The sequence below is a fragment of the Mirounga leonina genome, unplaced genomic scaffold (genome assembly GCF_011800145.1).
Source record: "Mirounga leonina isolate KUSES-001 unplaced genomic scaffold, KU_Mleo_1.0 Mir_95, whole genome shotgun sequence".
In the NCBI taxonomy this organism is placed as follows: Eukaryota; Metazoa; Chordata; class Mammalia; order Carnivora; family Phocidae; genus Mirounga; species Mirounga leonina.
The window spans coordinates 13203871-13224818 of record NW_023270865.1 but is presented as its reverse complement, the minus strand read 5'-3'; the positions used below and the strand labels follow the sequence as shown (position 1 = coordinate 13224818).

The following is a 20948-nucleotide window of genomic DNA, read 5'->3' as shown; positions in this document are numbered from 1 at the left end:
ATGATCCCAGGGTCCTGGGATCGAGTCCCACATCGGGCTCCCTGCTCCTTGGGAGCCTGCTTCTCCCTCTACCTCTCTCTCTCTCTCTGTCTCTCATGAATAAATAAATAAAATCTTAAAAAAAAAAAAAAGAAAACAAAAGGCATCACTGTTCCACAACCAACAGTAAAATGGTACAAACTGGGGGTCCTCGAGCCACACATGTCCATCATCACAGGCTGTAAGCTTGTAGTTTCTCTCTTGAACTTTCCCTCCTCTGCAGCTGGTGCAGGTGGGGGGAGCTCTGGCCTCAGCACCCAGTTGAATTCTGTATCCTTTGAGACCTGAGCCTAAACCACCCAGGGTCCCTTGAGAGTCTAAGGAGCCCCGGGCCTGGTTGAAGCGTTCCTCTTTGGAATCTGATACACTGGTTGAGAAATGATTGCCAGCCTCAGGTCTAACGCCCTGCCATCATGAGGTGAGGAAATGAGCCTGAGATCACTCAGCCTTGTGGACCCCACACTGCATGGTGTGTGGCCAGGGGATGGAAAGACCACCCACTGATGTGGGGATGCTGGGAGTCCGTGGTCCCCTGACCCTTCACTATGTTCCAGGGCCCCTCCTGAGGGGTGGCTGTCCCTGGAGGGGAGAAGTCTTGGGTTTCCCCTTCCCTGTTCATTTCTGGGGAAAAATCTGCTGGGTCTGTCCCCAGGAGCAGTCCTTTGTCCCCACTGCTTGTGGTCTTGCTGCAGTTTTCACACACTTTGTACAATGGCTTCTGCCCCCCTCTCCATTCTTGTGTGTACCATTTCCAAACTTCTGACAAGTTTTGTGTTGGGGGTTTGCGAGCAATGTGGGGTTGAAATAGCTCCTGAGGGCTAAGAGCACCATGGACAGGTTTTGTCTGTCCCGTTCAGTCATCTGTGTAAAAACATGAAACGTCTGTTCTGATATACATTAAAAACAAAACAGACTGGACAGAGGGAGGAAAAGGAGAGAGTTGCTCTCACACCACCATCAAACTGTCTGCCTCCTTGACCTTTTTCCTTGTTCGTCAAACATTTTGAATCCTATAGCCACCACCTCCCTTCTGTATGCACCTGGTTTGATGTCCCCAGAAATTAGATCTGCCCCAGGTATGCCGTATCTGGGCTGATCGGACTCTGGGAAGTTGTGGAAGTTCCTAGAACTTAAACAATGGAGTCTGCTTTCTGTTAAGGAGGTCACTGACAATGAGTGGTTTGGGAAACTAATTTGGCCGTGGCTCTAGACCTTTGTATCGCTCTAGCTCTGTGGTTCTCAACTAGGACTGTCTCCCAACCCTCAATAAATAATTACCTCGACCAAAATGTCACTAATACCATGTTGAGAAACCAGCTTTAAGATTTTGTGTGTTGTAAAAGCCATTGTCTTTTAAGGTGGATTTGAATAATAAGGACTAGAAAAAAAATATGTTGAAAAGGTGTTTCTAGGGCGCCTGGGTGGCTTAGTTGGTTAAGCGACTGCCTTCGGCTCAGGTCATGATCCTGGAGTCCCGGGATCGAGTCCCGCATCGGGCTCCCTGCTCGGCAGGGAGTCTGCTTCTCCCTCTCCCACTCCCCGTTTGTGTTCCCTCTCTCGCTATGTCTTTCTCTGTCAAATAAATAAATAAAATCTTAAAAAAAAAAAAAAAAAGGACTATAAAACAGGAGAGATCTCATTTATATGTGGAAGCTAACCTCCCCACCCCCCCACCATCCAGAAAACAAAAGAACTTACACAGAGAACAGATCAGTGGTTTGTGGGGCGGGGAGGAGGAGATGGGAGAAGTAGGTAAAGGGGGTCAAAGGTACAAACTTCCAGTTACAAATAAGTCCTGGGAATGTCATGTACAGCATGGTGACCATAGTTAATCATACTGTATTGTATATTTGAAAGTTGCTAAGAGAGGAGATCTTAAAAGTTCTCATCACAAGAAAAACAATTGTAACTCTGTGTGCTGACAGATACTGACTAGACTCACTGTGGTGATCATTTCACAATATATGCAAATGTTGAATCGTGTACACCTGACACTAATATAATGTTATCTGTCAATTATATCTCGATTTTAAAAAATGGAGAAAAAGTGCTATTTAAACCCTTGGTACTATAATATCCACATCCAGTTTCTGGAATTCAATAGGGTCAGGAACATGATCCCCCAGACCTTGCCTCGCAGCTTTCGGTGTTAGATATCTTAGAAGATGCCAGGTTAGAAGTCATTGCAGACAAAATCCTCTGGCTGCTGAATTTATTACAGATTTAATTAATTTTAATGTTTGTTTTTCTTTCTTTCTTTTTTAACTGAGCTTTGTAGCTATCCTGGAGCTTGAACTCAAGACCCTGAGATCAAGAGTCGCATGCTTTACCAGCTGAGCCAGCCAGGCGCCCCTACTATAAATTTAAAGAGTTCCTTTTAACTCAGCCATTACAAAATGGTTTGATCCCTTTGTCTTTAAAAAAAAAAAAAATCACATTTCAAACACATTGTGATTTTGTCATGTAGGTCGTTAGAGAATCCTGAACCATGGTACTTACTCACCCAGGCCAAGTAAGAAAAGTAGGTGGGTGCTGTTCTGGGTCTGAGACTGAGTTGTGTGTTTGAGTAAAGAATGTTCTCTTTTCTGTGAATCTGTAATTAGAACATGCCACACAGCATGGTATTTAAAGCCCATCATCATTATCTCTTTTTAGGGTTGTTTCCCTACCTTATTTTTGAACTTAAATTTTTTTTTTTCAGTCAAAGTTCAAAAGAGAAAATCATTTTTAAAATCAGAAGGGAAATACAGTACTTTTTAAAAGTAGATTGAAATCTATGCTGGTGATTTTATCTTCTTTACCTTCAAGTAGGGATCAGCAAACATTTTGTATAAAGGGCCAGGAGGTAAAAATTTCAGGCAGCTTCATGTTGCCATGGTGGTGGGAAAGAGCCAGATAAAATTCCTTGCCCAGGGAGGAGGCACCGCAAGTCAACAATCAGCTGGGGATTTATGATTATCTTCCAGGGTGAGTGGCTAATAATTAAGCACCGTGAGACAACGATCAATCTACCATAGTCTCATCTTTCGATTAGTTTGGGCAAGTCTCCCATGTGGTCTCTCAGCCCCTCGTTGACATTAGTGGAGAGCAGGGACTTGAATTCAACACAGATCTTCAGAGTTTTCACTCAGCCCTGAATGCTTGTGGGTGCGTGTGTGCGTCTGTGTTTGTTTCTTGTTCTCTCATTGCCCAGTTATAGAGACACGATTGGGTTTTTCCCATTACTGAATGGTTAAGAATGTGTGTGTACAATTGAGAAGCATGTAGGTTTGGAAATCAGCTTTTTTTTTTAGTGATTTGGAAGAGTTCCATTGTATGGATTTATTACATTTTATTTGTCTCTATATCAGTTAATGGTCATTTGAATGATTTTTAGTATTTTGCTATTGATGTGCCTCCAAGTATTTGCATGCAAGACTTTTTTTTTTTTTTTTAATTTTATTTATTAGAGACAGCATGACCAGGGGTGGGCATGGTGGCCAAAGGGAGAAGCAGACTCCCCACTGAACAGGGAGCGATCCCAGGACCCTAAGATCATGCATGACCTGAACCCAAGGCAGAAGCTTAACTCACTGAGCCATGCAGGTGCCCCTGCATGCAAGACTTTTTGAAACAATTCTTTTAAGGCTGTAGATCTCTAGGTGTTGAATTATGGGAACCTATGGTTAAGATTGTGTTTAGCTTTTTAAGAAACTGCCAAACTGTTTTCTAAAGTGGGTGTACCATTTTACATCCTCACCAACACTTGGTACAGTCAGTATTTTTTTTTTTTTATTATATCCAGGAAATCATTTGTTGGTAATGGAAAGTGGAACCCCTGTGAACCTCACTTTTGGAGATAGGGAGGCAAGTAATACCATCCCATCTTACAGGATTGCTCCAGATCAAAGGAGAATGGGAGCTTTTGTGCAAGTGCTTTGTATCGTAAAAATGTTACTGGTGATTATGTGCAGGAAAATTTTTAACTATTAAATTTCACACATATCCATCTCAGAGATTAGGATGAAAACTTACCCAAGTTTTAACAAAATGTGTTTGTTATGATCAAACTTATAAAGACGTTTTTGAACTCAAATTGTGAGCTTTCTCCATATGCTAGATTGCCTGTATTGTGCATTAAATTATCAGCCTTATTTAACAATGACAGAATATAATGGCTTGCATATGGTGGGCAAATTTTTCTTCCCCATACAAACTTGGATGATCTGGTAAATGTCTGCTTGTGACTTCATTTTCAAATGCCTTGTGGGTGGCCTCTTTCCTGGACCTGGGCATATGTGTTCTATTTGAATAGAAGGGAGGCAGAACATTTGGGGGCTCAGAGAAACTCCAAGAACAATCTATGTAAAAATATCCACTTTAGTTTTACTCTGTAGTTCCGGTTTCATGAAAATTGCCAGTTTAAGCTTTTTCAAGGAACAAAGGGAGTGTTTTGAATGCATTTCCCTTCCTACCTGTGGAAGACAGCTACTGTAGGCCTCATGGAGCTGGCCAATGGGCTTGAGATTTGCAGTCCAGGCGCATTTCCTAGATCTCCCTTATCAGCAGCTCTTCACACCTATTGAAAAAGACCTTTGGACTGAGGAAGTTGAACCGTGTGTTTGATCATGTAGGACTGTGTCAACAAAGGGCTTTATAGTACCTTCACAGAAGGTAAAAATTACCACAACACAACTCAAGTGAAAGAAACTGTGAGCTGTGTAGCTTCTGGAAGTCAGGAGAGATTTATGTTAATCCTCTTGACAATTTGTATTAATTCAGCAATGTTTCATAATAAAATATCTGATTCTTACTAAGACGGTTTTAATAAATGGGAAACACATGAAATCCATTTTGATTTAAATGGTGCAGGTGATGGTCATAGCAAACAATGCTTTGGATTTAGGATTGAGAGGACAGGAGCACTGTGAATTGTTTCATGATTTTACCTGATGCGTAAAAGTTCTCACCTTAAAGAACTTTGAAAGTTTCCATTTCAGAGAGAGAGAGAGAGAGTGTGTGTGTGTGTGTGTGTGTGTAGGTGTTTCAGAGCTTTAAAATGTTGTGTCTGACGTGTAAATTAGAGAGGGTAGAAATGGGGCACCTGGCTGGCTTAGTCAGTAGAGCATGCAACTCTTGATTTCAGGGTCCTCAGTTCAAGCGCCACATGGGGTGTAGAGATCACTTAAATAAAAAAAGTAGTTCAGGCACTTGGAAGTCCTTTTCTGGATCATTACAGATAATGTAGCTTTGGTGTGGAGTGATATGCGAAAGAACGGTCTTAGAGGATGGCGGAAGCGAACGTTGTTTTTGGAAGCAGCTGTTTGCTAAATAAATCAGGACTGACAGGCAAATTCTTGGTGTTACCTGTGTCTCAGCCAGAAGCACCCATCAGAGGGACGGGATTGACTCCTGCAGAGATGGGAACGACCCCCTCCCCCGTTGATGTTTTGGGTGTCCTTTAAATAAGGCAGGCTTCTGGATTTATAGAGAAATAGTTCATATTCAGTGTTGTTGCTGTATATGATTGTGGAGGATTTCAACCCCTCTTTGGAGGGAAGGTTGAAGTACGGAGTTAATACCTTAAAAGCTGCGTAAAAAGGAGAAAGGGAATGCCTGTGGGGAGGGCTTCTGTGGGGCTGTAACAAGCGATGCCGGGAGAGCCAGTCACAGGGAACGGGAGAGCTGGCCCCACATACTTCGACCAGACTCAGGGTTGACTTGGAATCCCGAGTAAGGGTGGTGACAGCAAAAGCTCTGCTTCCTGGCTGGAGTAAACAAGGTCATCGTTGGCAACAAGGGAGTGATTTTTAAGTCAGACTTTTTTTGAAAGATTTTTTTTTTTTTTTTTGTAATTTTTAAATAATCTCTACACCCTATGTGGGACTCGAACTTACAACCAGACATCAAGTGTCGCCTGCTCTACTGACTGAGCCAGCCAAGGGCCCCAGGTCAGATTCTCGTATCTTCTTAAATTTTCCCTCCTGGCAGGGTAAAAGAGAACAGATGGTTGTGTGTGTGATAACTGGCTACTTAAAGTGACCTCTGTGTTGTTATATATACTTTTAAAGATTTTGTTTTTATTTACTTGACAGCGCATGCACAAGCAGGGGGAGTGGCAGGGAGAGGGAGAAGCAGGCTTCCTGCCGAGCAGGGAGCCCGATGCGGGACTCGATCCCGGGACTCCAGGATCATGACCTGAGCCGAAGGCAGTTGCTTAACCAACTGAGCCACCCGGGCACCCCTATGTTGTTATATTTTGATTGTGCATTGATTCATTCATTTAACTTATGAATTACTTTAAGGAGACAGTATGATGTGTGGAAAGAGCATGGGGTCAGGAATTGGAGGGATCAGCTGTGTGATGGGAAGCCGACTTGGGCTCTGAGCTTCAGTTTCCTCCTGGAGGTGGGATTCCTAGCTTACTGAGGGTTAGTCTTAAATCCAGTGTCCTTGAGGCTCTTAGCACATGACTGTGACTCATCATGGGCACTCCATTACTGGAAGTAAGCTGCTATTTTTGCTACTGATAAACATAATTTAAAGTAGCGTTAACGTGCGGGTGCTCAGGTGGCTCAGTCGGTTAAGCGTCCGACTCTTGATTTCAGCTTGGGTCATGATCTCAGGGTTGTGAGATAGAGCCCTGCACTGGGCTATGTGCTGGGTGTGGAGCCTGCTTAAGATTCTCTATCTCCCTCTCCCTTTGCCCCTCTCCGCCCAGTGCTCTCTCTCAAAAAAAAAAAACTTATAAAAAAATTAGCATAAAGTGATGAGTTTACTTCTGTATTATTTATCCCCTGCCACCTCTGTGTTAAGAGACTGGTAGTAGCCCCTTAAATGGCAAGTTGAATATTCTATAACCAATACATTTTAAATATTTCACTTAACTTTTGAAATCAAAACAAATTAAGTAGACCAATAAAATGAGGTTGAAAGTTCTAGAAAAAGTTGTTCCATGTAAGTGCCATTTCAAGTGATAACTTAGGTATAGTATTTCCACATGAACATACTGTATCGTAAGGATGCGCTTGTTTAGTGTCATTTTTGTTGGGATCGAGGAAATTGAGCAAATTAGTAATAACTTGATGAGAAATTTTAGTGTTACGTTCCGTCATGCGGGCATACATCATACAGATAATTCTTTATAATTTGACCAGTAACACCCAGTGATTTCTTCAAACTTTTATCACTTGGGTCACTGTTTTTCATGTTGTGAAATCAGAGAAAGAGGAAGTTCATCGTTGAAAAGGTAAATACTATGCTTGTTTCATTTGTCCAGTGGGGACATAAAAAATGGAAATAAAATCAACGCCAAAAAATAGGCCCCAGGTGAAAACAATAGGATCTGGAAGTTTCTGTCTTGGGCTGCAGTTCTGAACACTGGAGTGCGTTGGGTGATTTGGTGGAATCCTAGCAAACTTCACACTGATGGATTGGGTTCTGATCTTTCCTAAAACTTGAGTCCCTCTCTTGGAGAGTTGATTTGACACATGGACTTTGTACCAGTAGGAAGTCAGCTGACTGTTCGAATGCTGTCCAGGCGGGCAAGCACTTGGGGCTTGGAGCTGGGAAGAGGGGAGCCAGCAGATCCCAAAGAGTTTAAAGTACCATGGGTGGAGCAAGGTAGCGACCTGGTTAAACTTGTTTCTGGAACCCAACTGCCTGGGGTCAGGTTCTTTCCTTCTTGTGATGCTGGGCAAGTTGCTCTGTCTTGAGACCTTCAGGTGTCCATCTGTAGAGTGGTAACAGTGCCTGTCTCAAGGGCCTTTGTGAGTGAAATGAGATCATCCACATAAACCACTTGCATTTCAGCAACACAGGGCCTACTATTTCCTCATCCCCTCTTCTGTGCTCTCTGGTGGGACGCTCAGTCGTGCATGCCTCTGGTGAAGGCTGGGCCTGATGCTTTCTGCAGAGTCGTTCTTGTCTGAGAAAAACATTGGCTTTTTAAAAAGTTGTTGTTTTTTCTTAAAGGACTGTAGTAGTCAGTGATTTTTGAGAGTGGTGATTTGCCACGGAACGCAACCCAAACTCCCTAGTTAAACCCTCTTTGTTTTGTTTACAGGGGACACGGGTCTGGCTGAGAGAAAATGGCCAGCATTTTCCAAGTACTGTCAATTCCTGTGCAGAGGGCGTCGTGGTCTTCCGGACAGACTATGGTCAGGTGAGCACATGTCTGCAGCTTCCCGACATCTGTGTTCTTCTGGAAGTTGTCCTCCAGGAGCACATGTGGGCCTCCCTCCCTCCCAACCGCCCCCCGCCCCCCCCGCAATACCCAGACTTTTTTTCTAATTGGGGAAAACCAAATCTCGAAAAGAATGTGGAACATACACCTCAAGTGTGTGAGAGATGCAGTAAAATTCTCCAAATGGAACGTACAAAGTGTTCCAACCAGGACAGGACAGAAGAGCACTCCACTTGGTTGGTTCCTGGGAATCTCGACAAAGAAACAGACATATAGAGTGCAAGCAATTTGAGAAACACTTCAGAATTGATATTTGCATATTGGTTTCCTTACCACTTTCCCTTAAAATTCTTCCATTTCCTAGAGTGTTGGAAAAATGGGTCTGCTGGTGGGAATGTAGGTAGTGGTGGTTCCTTGTAAGAACAAGGTGGGCTACACCACCTCACCTGAGCTTCCTTGTCCACCTTGTTGGTCAAATGAAGAGGTTCCTTCTGTAGGGGGCATCATCCACTGCTTCTGGTTCCCTGTTCTTTAGTGTAACCTAAAAGCTGTATCAGTGAAAACAAATACATGAATCCAGAAACTAGCTCACTGGTTATAATTGGGCGATTGTAAAAGAAGGCTGGTGTCTCCATTTTATTAAGGAAACTAATTTTAATGTCACAAATGGATCCCTTTTTCAGAGGCACTTGGCAAAATTTAAGACCTATAGAGAGAAGGATGTCCTTTGCCAGTATTTAAAACTCACAGTTTCTGAATCTGGTTTGCAAGTTTTGTTGAGAACAAAACCTTCCGGGTCAGTGTCCAGTAGTTTAAGGCAGGTGGGCTAGGTGGTTATCAACTTCTTAGAGTCCACTAGGTGGTACCTTTCTCGTTTCTTGGCTTAATAAACAGTGATGTTACTGGGCTGTCTTGCAATTCCTCGGTTTCTTTGTCATCTGAGAGTCTTGAGTAGTTGATGAGCGTTTGTCTGGTGGTGAAGACCTAGCTGGGTTTGGTCTATGGCAGTTGCGGGGGATGGGGAATGGGGCAGATAGATCACAAGTCTGATGGTCATTGCCAGTGTGGACGCTGGAACTGCTGCCCAGCCTGGTTTCCTTCTCATCAGATTCTCGGGTTGTGCAGTATGATCTGTAAACTAAGAACAGGCCTAGTGACTTTTGTCAGGCTTAAGTGTGTACATTCCTGTGCAGGGTTCATCAGCATTTGTCCGTCTTGCCATTATCCTGCCCGTCCTCCTTTCCCACTTGACCCAGATGAGAATTCACTCCCTTTTAGGTTCTGTACATACTTTTCAAGGTGATGGAAAAAAAGTCTATGGTAACTTTTCAAGATATTGGCTACTTTTAACTCCGTTTAACTCCGATTATTAAAGGGTGTGAAGAAATCAGTGTGGGGGGAGGCAGGGGGAGGTAGAATGAAGAGTTACTGTTTAATGGGTACAGAGTTCCAGTTTGGGAACATTTCTGAAGGTGGACGTGGGGATGGTTGTAGGACAATGTCCATGTGCTTTAATGCCCCTGAACTGAACACTTAAATGGTCAAAGTGGTACATTTTTTTGTTCTTTTGTACATCTTACCACATTAAAAAAAAGTTCACTGTTTGAGGTCCAATGATAACTGGGAAAAGCTGTCCAATGGGTATTTTTCTGCATTTTTAAAAACCATTCTGAGGGCGCCTGGGTGGCTCAGCCGTTAAGCGACTGCCTTCGGCTCAGGTCGTGATCCCAGGGTCCTGGGATGGAGCCCCACGTCGGGCTCCCTGCTCCGCAGAGAGCCTGCTTCTCCCTCTCCCTCTGCCTACTTGTGCTCTCTCTCTATCAAATAAGTAAATAAAATTTAAAAAAAAAAAAAACAAAAACATTCTGGTGACATTTTTGTTGGGAAAAATGTGACCTCAGAGAAACAAAAGCTTATGAAACTATTAGTCTACCCTAACTCTGATGTTATGTGAATCACCGGGGGTCCTGTTCAGCTGCAGATTCTGATTGGCAGGTCTGGGGCGGGGCCTGAGAGTCTGCATTTTTCACAAGCTCCCCTCTGATGTTGATGCTGCTGGTTCATGAACCACGTTTGAGTAGCAAGGGTGTAGAGGGTGTTCCTGAGAACTGCCATGAGGTCGTGGTTGCCTGTGGTGAGAGCTGGAAGAACTCTTAAACCCTCTGTGGACCATCGGTCCCAGGGTTGTAGAGGAAGCAGAAAGAAAAGGAGGAGGGCTTTAGGTGAAGCTAGAACACTTTTCTTTGGCCTTCCAAAGCTCTTCCGTTCTCCTTGCTCTGCCCTTCCTTCCTACAACCGTTTCACCCCGAGCGTGGCCGGGGTGGTGCTGACGGCAGCAAAATGATTCTCCAGGGGATCAAAAAACCATTTTGAAGTCCTGTTTAGTGTTGGAAGCCAAGCAGAGCCATGTGTCACTAAAATCCTAAAGTGGGACCTCAGGGACCCTGGGTAGGTAGGAGATAATAATGTGTTTTTTTGTGAGAGCACTGAAGGGTACATTCACTGATTTCATTTAGTCTCTGATAATTTTGCACATGCACTCAGCTGTTTTTTGATTTTTGGATTTTTTGGGGGGGTTTTTTTGGCCAGGGAGATGGTTTCACTGTTAACTTAAAATTCCATTCCACACTAAAAGTTAAACTACTATAGGTTGGTCCAGGGAATAGAGAGGACCAAAACATTCCCATTTGATTTATAACGTATGCTCTACTCACCGTGGAGTATTTGCAGATGGAAGAAGAAATGTGCAGGAGACGTGCTAGCACACTTCGTTGAAAACTATGCATGGTTGTGGCCCGTGGAGGACACAGCGCCTGGGCAGGTCAGCACTTGCCCTGAAAGTTCGTCCTAGGCAAACGTTGTGTTACTGCGCTTTGCTTTACTGAGCTTTGCAGAGATTGCCTTTTGTTTTTCGCTTTTTTGCAGATTGAAGGTTTGTGACAGCCCTGCTTGAGCAAGACTGTTGGTGACACATTTTCCAACAGCATTTGCTCACTATGTGTCTCTGTGTCACATTTTGGTAATTCTTGCCACATTTTAGACTTTTTCATTGTTGTATTTGTTATGGTGATCTGTTATCAGTGATTATGACTCATTGAAAGCTCAGATGATGGCTAGCATTCTTTTTTAAAGATTTTATTTATTCATTTGAGACAGAGATACAGAGAGAGAGGGAGAAGCAGACTCCCCGCGGAGGAGGGAGCCCGACGTGGGGCTCGATTCCAGGACCCTGAGATCATGACCTGAGCCGAAGGCAGACACTTATGTGCGTTGTTTTTTAGGGATTGTTGCACACCTAGTAGTTGACAGTATAGTGTGAACATAACTTATATGCACTGGGAAACCAAAAGACTCATTTGAATCCCTTGATTGTGAGGTTCTGGAACCGAACCTGCAATTTTTCCCGAGGTATGCCTGTCCGTGTCTTCTTGGGCATTAAGCTGTGGACAGAGTTTTAGAAGAGCACCACAACTTTGCAGGGTGTAGGTATGGCTAGAAGATCAACTCTTACGGAAGTGTAAGATGGAAGACAGCCTTGAACATTGGTCTCTTCTGGAACACTTGCGAGGTCATGGGCCATCACGATAGCACCCATTAGGAACATTGTAAACTGAGTAATAAGTTCTAAATTAGATTTTTCACTTTGAGAGTGAGCTATTCTCTTTCCTGAGAAGAGCCTCATTTGATTGCTTTGAAACAGCTTACAGTGATATCAATTTACCTAATTGTGTTTTAAGGGGTAGTTATTCAACTTACCCCAGTAAACTTAATCAAGGCAATTACTCTAGGCAGTGATTCTGTGGGATTTTTTGTTTGCATTGTCTCTCTATGGTGTCTTCAGAAATGTTTTCCTGGCTGGGGATTTAATCACCCCAGTCTACAAGTAAATGCCCTCCCCCTCGCCCTTCTCTCTTTATTGGCTTGCAAAGAGTATGATTAGATTTGGGTTTAAAAGTTATTGTTCTCGGGGCGCCTGGGTGGCTCAATTGGTTAAGCGACTGCCTTCAGCTCAGGTCATGATCCCAGAGTCCTGGAATCAAGCCCCACATCGGGCTCCCGGCTCAGCGGGGAGCCTGCTTCTCCCTCTGACCCTATCCCCTCTCATGCTGTTTCTCTCTCTCTCTCTAATAAATAAATAAATAAAATCTTTAAAAAAAAAAGTTATTGTTCTCATTTGATTAATTCACGAAAAGGCCGTTAGATTGCCTGGCACTCTCAAGTCCCCCCCACCCGGCGGAAAAGTCAGACTTTCTCCGGCGAGGCAGGAAACACAGTACTAGATGCTGACGATCACACCTCCCATTTACAGCCGTCCCTAACCTTTTTGGTTCGACCTTCTAGTGTTGACTTGTTGGAATTAATAGTGTGGGCCCAATTTTGTGAAACTTGATAACGGATTAGTAGGGATTTTTGTTGTTGTTGTTGCATTTCTTGGTCATTTTCTCACACACTCTATCCTGCCCAGCTGTTTTTCTTTGCTGTTTTCCCTTCACTTTGCCCCCAGGGGTGCCTTTTTGTGTCCCTTGCAGGGAACATGCAGTACGTGACGTTCGTGGACCATGTGCCTCCACTCCTGGGTCCTGGGGAAATCTCCCCCAAGCCTGCTGAGCGCTGGAGAAGGGACAGTGGGGCAGCCCAGCACCTCTCCTGCTTCACAGCACCATGCAGCGCCCTGGCCCCACACCTCGTCAGGAGGTAGACAGCTAGAACTCTGTGATTGCACTTCCGGGGCCAACAGATTGGATCTGACTGTTAACGCGAAGGGGTGGATCTGAGATATTTTAACTGAATTAAAAGTTTCATCTGAAAAGAAGCTGACAGCCAGCTGGCCCCCGAGAGTTCGGGAATGCCCTGGATTTCAGCATTCCATGCTTCACACGCAAAGCCAGCTGTGGGCTGAGGCAGCTGCCTGTGGAGACAGGTCTTACCGCCAGTCCTTTCTGTGTGCTTGGCAGTTGGTGTGGCCGCCCAGGGTGGGGGGGGTGGGTTGGCCCAGGGCCCCTCGGCACCACTCACATGAGTGGTAGAGGAAGGGGGAAACCAGCAGGGAGAAACTTAAATGTAGGAAGATGGGGACAGCATTTGTGATGCAGAGGTGGCGTCCCCAGGGTGCTGTGAGTCTCAGCCAAGCTGTGGGACAACAGGACAGATGCTTTCTAGACAGCTGGCCTACACATAATTCCAATTCTATATTGTTGTTGTTTAAAGTATCTTCTATCACCTTCTCAATTTTTTTATTTTTTGTGAAGATTAACTTTCTCATTAATGCACCTATTTTGGGGAATTCTTACTCATTTTGTTTTCAAAAGGGAGGAAACATGGATTAGTTATATTTTTGCCCCTTGTAGCCTCACAAGACTCAAGTGTCCCCTGTATTGCAATGGCTGCTTCCAACCAAATTAACCTGTGGGTCTGGTTGAACCATATGAAATTGCCATCTCACTAGGCTGAGAGGGTTGAATATTGGCAGTTCCAAGTGGTTCCACCCAAGAGCGTGTTCATGACCCTCTATTTTAGCTTTGTGTCCTAGCTTTATTGATATGTTTATGATTTCAAGATAGAATAAGAGATCGAGTTTTCCAGATGGCTGACAGTAAAGTTTATCAAAATGGGAGTGTTCTCCAGTCCAGTCGAGAGGCACAGCAGATCCCTAAAACAATATACAGCCTCGTCTTTTGGAGTCCCACCGCCATCTTTATCCGTTGCTCTTGTGTATGTGTGTTTGTCAACAGCTGTGACAGGCTGTGACATTTGTATTCCTTTTGGGGTTTCCATTTTCTCCAGGTGTCTAAATAATTTGCTGTCGGGCGCCTGGGTGGCTCAGTTGGTTAAGCGACTGCCTTCGGCTCAGGTCATGATCCTGGAGTCCCGGGATCGAGTCCCACATCGGGCTCCCTGCTCAGCGAGGAGCCTGCTTCTCCCTCTGACCCTCCCCCCTCTCATGTGCTTTCTCTCATTCTCTCTCAAATTAAAAAAAAAAAATCTTTAAATAATTTGCTATGATGGGTTGCTGCTGCGAATATCCAAATTTGAGTTGAAAGAAAAAAATGAATGTATATACATTTTTTCTTTTTTGAATTGGAGTTTGGGTTTCCTCTATTGTCGAGTGTGTGTGTGTGTGTGTGTGTGTGTTTATTGTGGTAAATATACATAACATAAAATTGACTATTTTAACTTTTTAAGTGTATAATTTAGCGGCGTTAGTTACATTAGCAATGTGTGAAAGCATCACCACTGTTCCTAAAACTTCATCACCCCAAAACAGAAACTCTGTATCCATTAAGCACTAACTACCTATGTAATTTATTTTTAATTTTTTTTTTAATTTTTATTTATTTGACCTGGAGGGGGGAGGTGGAGTGAGAGAGAGAGAGAGAGAGAGAGAACGCAACTGCACAAGCAGGGAGAGCGGCAGGAAGAGGAACAAGCAGACTCCCCACAGAGCAGGGGGCCCGATGCGGGACTCGATCCCAGGACCCCGGGATCATGATCTGAGCTGAAGGCAGACGTTTAACAACTGAGCCACCCAGGCGCCGCCCCCCCCATGTAATTTCTTTTTGAACTATTCTCTTCTTGGGTTCCTTTTCTTATGCTGCTTTTAGAAATAAGAGCACAGGAGAAATTCTGGTTTGTGTAACCTTTCTTAAGGAATAGATGATGTCAAGAAATAATGCCTGTAGGCCTCGAATCCAGGCTCCTAGGAGGAAGAATCTAACACTGACCACTCCTGAGCATTGACAATGGCCAAGTGACGTGCCCGTGAGGTGGATGGTGCTGCCCCATCCTTTCCCTTCTCAAAGGGGAGGTGTCTGCATAGCTGTCTAAAAGTAAAGGGAAAGAGGGGGCACACTAGTGACAAGTGACAGATAATTGTGAAAAATCAGACGTATTGGCTTCTTTTGTTGAAACTTCAGTATGGGTCCATCTGTTCTTCTTGGAAGTCGCTTTAATCAAAACGGTGCAGCTGTATTAAAAAGACAGCATTGAGCTGGGAAACTCTTAAATTCTTTGTGCTTTTCCCACATTTTGCTGTTTTATCCTGGAAATACCCGTGTCTGAGATGGATATTAAACACCAGTCCATGGAGTTTCTTAGAAGTCTACACTCCAGAGACCGAACACCACTGGGACTTTCAGTCTTGCTTTGATGACCAAGTAAAATGCAGTGTGTCCAGAGTACTTGGTTTTGAGTGAGAAAATGTTCTTATGCTCTGAAAGCCACGTGAGTCTTACTATCTAGACCTCTTCCAAGAATTTGGTTTGGCATCTTGTGGCTCAAAGATGGAAAGTCAAATGTTTCCATTAATTTTCACTCTGGGACTACAGAAAAAACAAAACAAAACAGTAAGTCTGCTTGTTTATTAGTGCACCTAGCTCCAGCAAGAAAACATGTGTCTTTGCAAATCTGCATAGCTCTGTGTATTGTAAATTTTACCCACTATTGTAAATTTTAGCATTTTGAAATCTAAGATTGTTATCCCATATATTTCAACACCTATGTTGAAATGGGAAGCAATTTACAGTAACAAACACTGCAGGACACGTTGGTGTTCTGAGGAATGTGGGCTGTGTCCAGTGTTGCAGACCTTTGCTTGCTAAGAGTGTATACCATTTCCATGTTGTTACCTGCCATATTCCCAGCACCAGTGAAAAATCCACTGGTAAGACTTAAGAGAACTGGGTCTCTGGGGCCTGCCTCCTTGTACCTTTATCTGAATCCAGCCTAAGTGGATTTAGAATCCAGCTTATTTCAGACTCTTTGAGACCACGGCTTTTTCCCTAGCCCTTTGGACTAACAGCTGGGCCCCACCCCCACCCCGCCCCACCACTGGATAGGTAGACAGGTGGCTAGGGAATTGGATGCTCTTAGCAGTATTTATTGGCCCCCGTAGGGCTCTAGCTGAGCACACAGTCTCTCTTTCCGTAAATGCTTTTGCAGGAGAATGCTTATAGCCTCTGCCATGGGCCCTGACCTTCTTTGGCTTTCTGTCCTCCATCTGGGGGCCAAATTGTTCGCTTTTGCGTTTTCTCCTTTGTGGATATCTCTCAACTTTGGCCTCTTCCTTCCTCTGGACGGAGCCTCCTCTTCCCAACCTTTAGGCTTGGTGTGTTTATTTGTATCCACGCCTGCCTCTGATCTGCCAGTCTCTCTTCTCTTTAGTTGACTTCGGGGTTCCGGGCTCTGCTTCTCGGTGGCACATTCATGCCACCGTGGACCTGCAGCGTATCCAGACCTTTCCGGCAGCGCTCATGGGCAGGCAGGAAGAAAAGGGTTGAGGTTTGGTGCCATCAATCCCATCGTTACTTTCAATTTTGTGGTTAGCTTAGCAAATTAAATTGCTCATATTTGAAGGTAAGCAGGATACTATCTTGCCTTCTTGGTGCCCATGAATACTGAACACAGCTAATTAATCCTGTGTGCTAAGCTCAGACCAGGTTGCAATTTATGACCGGGAAAGGTAAATAGAAAACATTAAATCAAGACTAGATCCTTCTTGGGACGCCTGGGTGGCTCAGTTAGGCGCCTACCTTCCGCTCAAGTCATGATCCCAGGGTCCTGGGATCAAGTCCCGCCTCGGGCTCCTTGCTCAGCGGGGAGCCTACTTCTCCCTCTGCCTGCCACTCCCCCTGCTTGTGCTTGAGCTCTCTTTCTCTCTCTCTGACAAATACATAAAATCTTAAAAAAAAAATAGGTTCTTCTTTATTTTGCAGGCTTGAATACTATTTATTATAAGTATCATTTTATGAAAAATGTATGTGAAGATCTTACTTGGAAAGAAAACAACTTACAAATTATTTACAGGAATTAGACATGGCACCATGTACTGTAATTTCAGTAGAAAAAGCAGAGGCAGTTTGTTAAAACAAATCAAGGTGGTTGTGACTGAGTTGCATTCCATTCCAAAAATTCATTTATAGGCCTGTTATCTGGAACCAGTTTTCCCAAAGACTCCATGATACACGCGGGGAGCTGATTGTCCCGTCCATGTACAAAGAGCTGGTACGGACGCCACGCCCTGGGGGGCTGCAGAAGCCCTCTGTTGGCGGATCCCAATTTTAAACTTGTTTGCAGAGTTCCAACCCAGGATGCTGCCATGGTGGGATTAGGGAATCCCATTCTTCCCATGATCACCTCCCTGGCGGGTGGTGGGGAAAGGAGGCACCCCATTTCTAAGCCAGGTCCTCCTCATCAGGGTTGGCATGTGGGATGGGTAACGAGGAGGAGGAGGAGGTTTGCCTGGTAGACCTCTCTCTGCCAGGCGCCACGCTGGTGCACTCCAGCTGTCTGTCCCCTGTAACCCTCACAACTACCCTAGGAGGCCTCTTCAGCCATATCGTAGTGCTGTGGAAGCCGAGCTTGGGTGGGATAACATGTCCACAGGCCCCCACTTGGTCAGTGAGGACTGGTGGAGCAGGGGCTTGGGGCCAGAGTGGACCATCTTCCCACTTCTATTCTTGAGGAGGAATGCGAAGTAGGACAGGGGAGTCTTGGGATGGGGGTGTTCCCACCTGTCCCTCCTCATCCTGGCTGTTTGCTGTGCTCGCTCCTCTCTGTGGGCCCCCCCGGGATTGAGCGCACTTGGTGTCTGTCTTATCACGACGTCTGTGCTTTCTTTTGAAGTCACTCTCCAAGATCGGCCGGTTCTCCTGTGGTCTCCCCCACTTCCTCCTCCTCTGTGGTGGCTTTTATTTTATTTTATTGCTCTAGGGAAATAGAAGGGTTAGAAAAAAAAAAATCGTGTTTTTTAAATTTGATGTTTCATTGTCTTGTGTTCACAGTCTTGCTTTCATGATGCTTCTTCTGGTCAGTACTTCTCAACCCTGGCCGCATCCTCTGATTCACGGGGAAGCCTGTGCTAAGAGCCTTGGCCCTGCCCCCCAAACAGTGACATCAGAATCTCAGCTGGGACTTGGGCTCCTCCCAGAGCATGGGGCCTGCTTAAGATTCTCTCTCTCCTCCTTCCTCTGCCCCTCTCCCGTGTGCTCTCTCTGTCTGTCTCTTTCTCTGTCTCTGTCTCTGCCTCTCTCTCAAAAATAAATAAAAATTAAAAAAAACCCACAACATTTGCATCCTGGACTTAGAAAGTGCTGTTTGTAACCTGTGATTGCTGGGCCTTGATTTTTCCCACACAGCTTTTTTTCTGAACTTTTCTTCGGTGGTTCTCTGAAATGGCTCTTCTGCCCACATTATATTTGCTTACAGCTCCTTCTGTCTGTCTTACTCGCCCTCTACGGAGTCCCTGCCTTGATCTTTCCATAACTCTTCTCTCCTCCCACCCACTCATGTTGGACACTCCATTAGAGTGGGCGTTTGGGGTTTAAATGTCCCAAACCCTCGTGCGGTGTTTCTCCATGTGTGGTTCTCTGACGAGCTGCTTCGTAATCATTGTTAAGGATGCGGGTTCCTTGGCCCCACCCCGGACCTGCTGAGTCCTCTTCTGTGAAGATGGCCCTAGAGTCTGTGCTTTAACAAGGTTTCCCCCTGATTCTGTGGGCCTCTGACTCGGTGGGTGTATCAATCTGAGATAAACTTGGAGAGTCCTCCTCCTTGCTCTTCTGAGCTGGTCTCATTTGCCGTTTGCTTCCAGCTGGACTGCCCCCTGTCCTGTGGGGTTGGGGGCTCTGGGGAGGAGCTGGCCCTTCTGATGGCATGAACCTCAGGCAGGGTTCTTTCATTTTCCCCTTCTCCCTCATGCACAGTCCCACCCCCTTTTGCTTCTGTGTCTGGAACAGAACTCAGTGTTTGGGGTCCTCTCCTTCCAGCTGAAGATACTTGAAGGCTCTTATTTGTCGGTGGGGAAATCCCAGTGGTAAAGCAGCTTCCTGAAATCCCATAATCAAGTGCACAGAGACCATCAGTGATGGTCTTTGAATTCAACTCAGCTGAGTTCCATTTGTTTCTGAGGAAAACCGTACCAGTTTCTCTTTCAAGAGAGGGAGGGCAAGGCCCTGGAGTTCAGAGCAAGGCCCTGGGTGGGGATGGGTGAAGGTGTCTCCCCTGGAAGGAGATTGTTTCCCCCATTTCTCCAGCGATGCGCCTGCCCTCATGCCTGGAAAGACCCCCTACCCCCTTCCGGGCCGGATGAGAGGCCTAGAAAAGAAGGGGTAGGTAGATCCCAAGCAGCTGCCCCACATAGAGGAGGAAAGGGGGCTTTTCCCAGTGGAGACCTCTTCTAGTAACTTCCATGTAAGGAATATCTGTTCCTTAAAACAGCAGTGAAAGCGTGAGCCTCCAGCTTTTATTTCAAGCTGATTGCATTTGCCCTTTTAAAGGTAAGAAGAAAGCAGACCGAATGGGCACTTCTGAGGAATTTTGCCTGGGAGGGGGACACCCACAGACTTTCCCAGGTAGTGGAAACGTTCGGTGTGTTCTGTGTGGTTCACCAAGCCATATAATTTTCCTGTAGGCGAAGTAAACTTGAGTTCTTAAAAATAACCTCTCGCCTGTTGGAAGGCGGCTTGTTCGTCTGGAAGGTACGCGTGTCTCCCACACTCTGCTCACCTCAGAGCTGATGGACCAGCAGCCTCCCGTGAGGCGGCGGCAAACCGGGCCTGCTGCCTGGGTTTGTACTGCCTGCGAGCTAAGAGGGGTTTTTGCGTTCCTTGATGTTTAGAAACATCAGAAGGAGATTTTATGATGCGTGAAAAATGACCTGAAATTCAAATTTAGAGAAGTTGTGCTGGAAGTTAAGCAGCTGTGCCCATTCACGGACTTCTCATCAAAGATTGCCTTCCAACTACTGCAGCACAAGAGAGGAGCTGAGAAGCCTCACGTCTTTACCCCCTGGCCCTTCACAGAAGTTCGCTGACCCCCATCTAAAGGATCATTTTCCCCAATTGCTTCCGATGTGATATTTAGTGCTGAGCAGCCTTCTGGTGGTTTCCAGTGCTGACTACACACACCAGACACACTGGAGGGGCTGTTCCCTGAGATTCCTGCCCCCCCCGCCCCGCCCCCCAGCCCAGCCCAGCCCAGTGGTACAGTCTCTCTGGGAGTGGGCCCAGGAATCTGGATTTTCAGCCAGCCAGCGGAGGCCTTGCTATGAACCCCGGGATCGATGAGTGGTTAAGCCCCCTCATTTTGTTGTCCTGGGGAGGTGGAAATGCCCTGCCCGAGAGGATTAAGGTCATCAGGGACAAGACCCCTATTTCCTGCTACCTGTAGGCAGTGGCTCTCAGAATTGAAGAGCCTCAGAACATCAGACTCCGCCCGCCCCCCCCGCCCCCACCGAGGGCTTGTTGAACCACCGGATCCTGGGCCCCCACCCAGGGTTTCTGATTCGGCAAATCTCAAGTGGAGCCTGAGAATCGGCATTGCTGATGGCTGCTGCTAGTCTGGGAAACAATTTGAGAACTGGTTTGTAGGGCTTGTTGGGCTGTGTCTGTGGATCGTTTTTTTTTTTTAAATCCATGTTCTAAATAAAAGCATCTAATACACAGTCTTCTCCCCAAAGTTCTTTAAAAACACAGATGGTCACTCACACAGTCCAAGTACACTTTTTTGACTGCTACACCATAAAGGGATCGTTCTTGAGAGGTGTCTTGTCTAAAAACAAGACGTAGTCTGGCGATCTTAGTTTAAAATACTAACACCTGTCAATGGTTTAGTCTGTAACCGGCTAGGGGTGTGGGGGGGCGTGGTTGGTTGATGGGGAGCCACTCCCAACCACAGCAAAAAAGCAAAAATAAGAAAGCCTGTGTGTTAATTATATCCCAACACATTTCCAAGGAAGGTCCACTCTTAG

At 45.4% G+C, this 20948-nt stretch overlaps 1 protein-coding gene across 1 annotated transcript in view; it reads left to right on the top strand.

The window, feature by feature from the left end:
• The window catches only part of MYO10 (myosin X), a 212680-nt gene that overhangs the window by 36243 nt on the left and 155489 nt on the right, over positions 1–20948 (top strand). Inside the window, exon 2 of the mRNA XM_034998745.1 lies at positions 8084–8182. Coding sequence (XP_034854636.1) covers positions 8084–8182 — 99 coding nt within the window. The remainder of the gene's footprint in view (positions 1–8083; positions 8183–20948) is intronic.